At 48.8% G+C, this 6,087-nt stretch overlaps 1 protein-coding gene and 8 non-coding genes across 9 annotated transcripts in view; 1 reads left to right on the top strand and 8 right to left on the bottom strand.

Moving 5' to 3' along the window:
* The window catches only part of Pmar_PMAR029563 (menaquinone biosynthesis protein, putative), a gene marked incomplete at both ends in the record, with an annotated part of 1,961 nt that extends 1,847 nt beyond the window's left edge, over positions 1 to 114 (top strand). Inside the window, one exon of the mRNA XM_002773522.1 lies at positions 71 to 114. Within this exon, the coding sequence (XP_002773568.1) occupies positions 71 to 114 (44 nt within the window). The remainder of the gene's footprint in view (positions 1 to 70) is intronic.
* Positions 115 to 3,105: 2,991 nt separating this feature from the next.
* On the bottom strand, positions 3,106 to 3,179 carry Pmar_PMAR029562. The gene has a single exon. It is a non-coding gene; the product is annotated as a tRNA-Arg (tRNA).
* Positions 3,180 to 3,539: 360 nt separating this feature from the next.
* Pmar_PMAR029561 lies at positions 3,540 to 3,613 on the bottom strand. The gene has a single exon. It is a non-coding gene; the product is annotated as a tRNA-Arg (tRNA).
* A 347-nt stretch (positions 3,614 to 3,960) lies between these two features.
* Pmar_PMAR029560 lies at positions 3,961 to 4,034 on the bottom strand. The gene has a single exon. It is a non-coding gene; the product is annotated as a tRNA-Arg (tRNA).
* Positions 4,035 to 4,258: 224 nt separating this feature from the next.
* On the bottom strand, positions 4,259 to 4,332 carry Pmar_PMAR029559. The gene has a single exon. It is a non-coding gene; the product is annotated as a tRNA-Arg (tRNA).
* A 226-nt stretch (positions 4,333 to 4,558) lies between these two features.
* Pmar_PMAR029558 lies at positions 4,559 to 4,632 on the bottom strand. Its single transcript has one exon. It is a non-coding gene; the product is annotated as a tRNA-Arg (tRNA).
* Positions 4,633 to 4,994: 362 nt separating this feature from the next.
* Positions 4,995 to 5,068, bottom strand: Pmar_PMAR029557. Its single transcript has one exon. It is a non-coding gene; the product is annotated as a tRNA-Arg (tRNA).
* Positions 5,069 to 5,413: 345 nt separating this feature from the next.
* Pmar_PMAR029556 lies at positions 5,414 to 5,487 on the bottom strand. Its single transcript has one exon. It is a non-coding gene; the product is annotated as a tRNA-Arg (tRNA).
* A 226-nt stretch (positions 5,488 to 5,713) lies between these two features.
* Pmar_PMAR029555 lies at positions 5,714 to 5,787 on the bottom strand. Its single transcript has one exon. It is a non-coding gene; the product is annotated as a tRNA-Arg (tRNA).
* Between the last annotated feature and the right edge of the window lie 300 nt (positions 5,788 to 6,087).

The following is a 6,087-nucleotide window of genomic DNA, read 5'->3' as shown; positions in this document are numbered from 1 at the left end:
CTTTCCTCAGTGTGAGTGTCGAGTTGGCCTATTGTTAGTGAGAGGCTTAGGAACGCGTCATCGAGCGCAGATCCTTTCCTCAGTGTGAGTGTCGAGTTGGCCTATTGTCAGTGAGAGGCTTAGGAACGCGTCATCGAGCGCAGATCCTTTCCTCAGTGTGAGTGTCGAGTTGGCCTATTGTTAGTGAGAGGCTTAGGAACGCGTCATCGAGCGCAGATCCTTTCCTCAGTGTGAGTGTCGAGTTGGCCTATTGTCAGTGAGAGGCTTAGGAACGCGTCATCGAGCGCAGATCCTTTCCTCAGTGTGAGTGTCGAGTTGGCCTATTGTCAGTGAGAGGCTTAGGAACGCGTCATCGAGCGCAGATCCTTTCCTCAGTGTGAGTGTCGAGTTGGCCTATTGTCAGTGAGAGGCTTAGGAACGCGTCATCGAGCGCAGATCCTTCCCTCAGTGTGAGTGTCGAGTTGGCCTATTGTCAGTGAGAGGCTTAGGAACGCGTCATAGAGCGCAGAATCTTCTCTCGGTGTGAGTGTCGAGTTGACCTATTGTCAGTGAGAGGATTAGGAACGCGTCATTGAACGCAGATCCTATTCTGAGTGAGAGTGCCGGTTCGGCCGTGTTATAAGTGAGAGGTTTAGGAACGCGTCATTGAGCGCCGATCTTATCCCCGTGGTGAAGGCCCAGTTGACCATATTGTTAGTGAGAGTTTCAGGAACGCGTCAGCAAAGCTGATCCCATACTGAGTGGGAGTGTCTAGTTGGCTAAGTTGTTAGCGAGAGGCTCGAGAACGCATGTTCGAGCGCAGACACTATCCTCAGTGCGAGGACCCAGTTGACGGTATTATTAGTGAGAGCCTCTCGCTGAGAGGCTTGGGATTTGGAATTCCAAGTAGAGAAAATATCCCCGAGCGCGAATTTAACCCTCAGTATGAGGATTTAGTAAGATCGAGTCGGCGACGAAGTTTGTGTGGAAACGGGCACGCTGTAGGATACGTGCATATCGGAAATGAGAGTACCAGGAGCCGACTGTACCATTGAACTAGCTACTAGATCAGTCGGCACATTCCATGGTAAGACCATCGACAGGGTGACCGATCTTGGAGGATTACTGAGTCAGTAATACTGACCAATGACACGCTCTTGGCGACTTTCTACAAGAGGCTCTCTCCTGAAGTAGCGAGTGCTACAGACACTCAAAAGTGACCAGGGTGTGTTAGATCTGAAGTTGACAACGCAACCTCAGGTATCGCTGGTGCGCTTAAAAGGGGAGGTCAAGAAGGTGGTGGACTCAATCTCGGGTAAACGTGCTCCACCTACGAGAGTTAGAGGGGAGTTCTTGAGGAGATCAACAACCAAGTATCGTGCTTTCGTGACCAATACCTACTGGTAGACCTCCCTTTGCTCTCGGCACTTTTGGTAGATTCGGGTGTATTTCGTACGATGCGTATACCATGTGATGCAGCGGATACCCAGGAGTCGACAGAGACTACTAGTCTCAGACTAGTTAATGCTTAGACGGCGAGTCTGCTCAAGTGAAGATCTGACCGGGTATGAGAGAGCCGTGCTGCTTCAGTGAGCTCATCTCAGTGCTTTGTGGTTGGCTGGTAGCGGTAGAGGTATCATGTTTGCCACAAAGAAGTGCCACCGTGCCAGGGAAGCAGAGTACTTATGCTATCTGGCTAAAGTGCGTATGATGTCTGGTGATGTTTCAAAAGTATGTATGTGTCAGTGTCATAATCTCTGACGAACTGCCTGACCAACAATTGGGAAGAGCGAGGTATCCTCACTGAAGGTCCACTGGGGAGTACCTTCGTTGCTCAGGAGCTCGTAGCAAGAGGCGGAGCAATTGAAATTGGGGAGACAATGGATTAGGTTCTTTCAGAAACTACCGGTTGTGTTTCGAATGAGTCTCATTCAACGAGAGGCATTCGATGGATATTAGCAGTTCTCCAATCGCCAAAACAAAAAAAAATATAGGGCAGATAATGGGAGTGGATCATCGACCGAGTAGGAGGCGATGAAGGCCTTCCGAGCATTGACGAAATCAGAGAGAAAAGCAAGGAGAGCAGCACTACTAGCAGACTCCACACGAGGGAGTACGGAGAAGAGCTACCGCTCGGCGGTGAGCCATTTTGAGAAACTCAACGGTATGGTCGGGCCCTCGTTGACCAAGCCAATATCCCTCCAGAAGCATTTCGGGAGTATGTTAGCGCGATAAAGACGACTAAGGTGCGTTCATGAGTTAGTTTCACCCTAGAAGAGATGACCATCGTTGAGAGAGGATATAAAGAAGGCCAAAATCGTTTGGCGCATAGATCCAAGCCTCCGGGAAAGGCAGGAGTTCTACCGGACGAGGCAGTTGAAGTCCTAACAGGTATAAATCCTATAGCTGACATAGCTATAGCATAGTGGGGCCACAATTCTGGTAGATTCGGGATGCGAGGATAGCACAGTGAAGTGTGGAGGCGGTTCGAGTCAATCGAGTAGAGCTTGGCAAGGCTACGCCAAAAGAGCCTTGATGTGCTGCACAAGGGACACAACCGAAAAAAAAAGAAACAAAAGGTAATAAGGAGTACAGCGAGAGGAGGGGATGAGAAAAAAACATGGATCGATTGTGTCATCGAAGTTTCTGGTGAAGCCAAGAGTTTGGTGGATAGTGGAGAGATTTGGGTGACGGGACAGACCCGTGTGAGACGTGAGTCGTTGATACGACACCACCTAGTCGGGCACCTGTCCCGTGACCGAAGCTTTAGGGGGGAGCCCTGCAAGTCTTCGGTCCTCTCCACACCACCTAGTCGACTAACTCTATCAAAGTTCCCCGGTCAAGTGTAAATAGTTAGAGGATCACTGGAGCCAGAGTTGATGGAAAGTCTCGCCAGAGGCTAGGGTCAACTCCAGAGGAAGTGATTCGATGGGCGAGCGAGGTCGAGGGGGGAGCCCTGCAAGTCTTCGGTCCTCTCCACACCACCTAGTCGACTAACTCTATCAAAGTTCCCCGGTCAAGTGTAAATAGTTAGAGGATCACTGGAGCCAGAGTTGAAGGTGGAGCTTCACATCGAATGCTCGATTCCGTTGACGTAGGATGGATGGAGGAAGTGAGATTAATTTATACCCGATGCAGGATTCGAACCTACGACCATCTGCTCCGTAGGCAGACATTCTATCCAGCTGAACTAATCGGGCGATGAAGCTAGCAACTTTGATTGATATTCAAGTTGAATACTCTCCCGAAATGGTTTAGGCGGTAATTGGTCAATCCGTCAGGATACGTGAGCGGAATTCGGATTGCTCAGGTACAGCCGTTGGTGCGCACCACTATCTCATGTGCTTGCCTTCAGCATCTTGTGTAAACTAGTTGGAGCTTCACATCGAGTGGCTGATTCAGGATGCGTGAGCGGAATTCGGATTGCTCAGGTACAGCCGTTGGTGCGCACCACTATCTCACGTGCTTGCCTTCAGCGTCTTGTGCAAAGTAGGTGGAGCTTCACATCGAATGCCCGATTTCGTTGACGTAGGATGGAAGGAGGAAGTGAGATTGATGTATACCCGATGCAGGATTCGAACCTACGACCATCTGCTCCGTAGGCAGACATTCTATCCAGCTGAACTAATCGGGCGATGAAGCTAGCAACTTTGATTGATATTTAAGTTGAATACTCTTCGGTAATTGGTCAATCCGTCAGGATACGTGAGCGGAATTCGGATTGCTCAGATACAGCCGTTGGTGCGCACCACTATCTCATGTGCTTGCCTTCAGCGTCTTGTGTAAACTAGTTGGAGCTTCACATCGAGTGGCCGATTCAGGATACGTGAGCGGAATTCGGATTGCTCAGGTACAGCCGTTGGTGCGCACCACTATCTCATGTGCTTGCCTTCAGCATCTTGTGTAAACTAGTTGGAGCTTCACATCGAATGCCCGATTTTATTGAAGTAGGATGGATGAAGAGGAAGTGAGATTAATGTATACCCGATGCAGGATTCGAACCTACGACCATCTGCTCCGTAGGCAGACATTCTATCCAGCTGAACTAATCGGGCGATGAAGCTAGCAACTTTGATTGATATTTAAGTTGAATACTCTTCGGTAATTGGTCAATCCGTCAGGATACGTGAGCGGAATTCGGATTGCTCAGGTACAGCCGTTGGTGCGCACCACTATCTCACGTGCTTGCCTTCAGCGTCTTGTGCAAAGCAGGTGGAGCTTCACATCGAATGCCCGATTTCGTTGACGTAGGATGGATGGAGGAAGTGAGAATAATGTATACCCGATGCAGGATTCGAACCTACGACCATCTGCTCCGTAGGCAGACATTCTATCCAGCTGAACTAATCGGGCGATGAAGCTAGTAACTTTGATTGATATTTAAGTTGAATACTCTTCGGTAATTGGTCAATCCGTCAGGATACGTGAGCGGAATTCGGATTGCTCAGGTACAGCCGTTGGTGCGCACCACTATCTCATGTGCTTGCCTTCAGCATCTTGTGTAAACTAGTTGGAGCTTCACATCGAATGCCCGATTTTATTGAAGTAGGATGGATGAAGAGGAAGTGAGATTAATGTATACCCGATGCAGGATTCGAACCTACGACCATCTGCTCCGTAGGCAGACATTCTATCCAGCTGAACTAATCGGGCGATGAAGCTAGCAACTTTGATTGATATTCAAGTTGAATACTCTTCCGAAATGGTTTAGGCGGTAATTGGTCAATCCGTCAGGATACGTGAGCGGAATTCGGATTGCTCAGGTACAGCCGTTGGTGCGCACCACTATCTCATGTGCTTGCCTTCAGCATCTTGTGTAAACTAGTTGGAGCTTCACATCGAGTGGCTGATTCAGGATACGTGAGCGGAATTCGGATTGCTCAGGTACAGCCGTTGGTGCGCACCACTATCTCACGTGCTTGCCTTCAGCGTCTTGTGTAAAGTAGGTGGAGCTTCACATCGAATGCCCGATTTTATTGACGTAGGATGGATGAAGAGGAAGTGAGATTAATGTATACCCGATGCAGGATTCGAACCTACGACCATCTGCTCCGTAGGCAGACATTCTATCCAGCTGAACTAATCGGGCGATGAAGCTAGCAACTTTGATTGATATTTAAGTTGAATACTCTTCGGTAATTGGTCAATCCGTCAGGATACGTGAGCGGAATTCGGATTGCTCAGGTACAGCCGTTGGTGCGCACCACTATCTCATGTGCTTGCCTTCAGCATCTTGTGTAAACTAGTTGGAGCTTCACATCGAGTGGCTGATTCAGGATGCGTGAGCGGAATTTGGATTGCTCAGGTACAGCCGTTGGTGCGCACCACTATCTCACGTGCTTGCCTTCAGCGTCTTGTGCAAAGCAGGTGGAGCTTCACATCGAATGCCCGATTTCGTTGACGTAGGATGAATGGAGGAAGTGAGATTAATGTATACCCGATGCAGGATTCGAACCTACGACCATCTGCTCCGTAGGCAGACATTCTATCCAGCTGAACTAATCGGGCGATGAAGCTAGCAACTTTGATTGATATTTAAGTTGAATACTCTTCGGTAATTGGTCAATCCGTCAGGATACGTGAGCGGAATTCGGATTGCTCAGATACAGCCGTTGATGCGCACCACTATCTCATGTGCTTGCCTTCAGCGTCTTGTGTAAACTAGTTGGAGCTTCACATCGAATGCCCGATTTTATTGAAGTAGGATGGATGAAGAGGAAGTGAGATTAATGTATACCCGATGCAGGATTTGAACCTTCGACCATCTGTTCCGTAGGCAGACATTCTATACAGCTGAACTAATCGGGCAATGAAGCTAGCAACTTTGATTGATATCCAAGTTGAATACTCTTCCGAAATGGTTTAGGCGGTAATTGGTCAATCCGTCAGGGTACGTGAGCGAAATTCGGATTGCTCAGGTACAGCCGTTGGTGCGCACCACTATCTCATGTGCTTGCCTTCAGCATCTTGTGTAAACTAGTTGGAGCTTCACATCGAATGCCCGATTTTATTGAAGTAGGATGGATGAAGAGGAAGTGAGATTAATGTATACCCGATGCAGGATTCGAACCTACGACCATCTGCTCCGTAGGCAGACATTCTATCCAG

This window comes from Perkinsus marinus (assembly GCF_000006405.1).
Source record: "Perkinsus marinus ATCC 50983 genomic scaffold scf_1104296958776, whole genome shotgun sequence".
Lineage (NCBI taxonomy): Eukaryota > Perkinsozoa > Perkinsida > Perkinsidae > Perkinsus > Perkinsus marinus.
The sequence above is the reverse complement of the archived record's forward strand: the minus strand, read 5'-3'. Positions and strand labels throughout refer to the sequence as shown.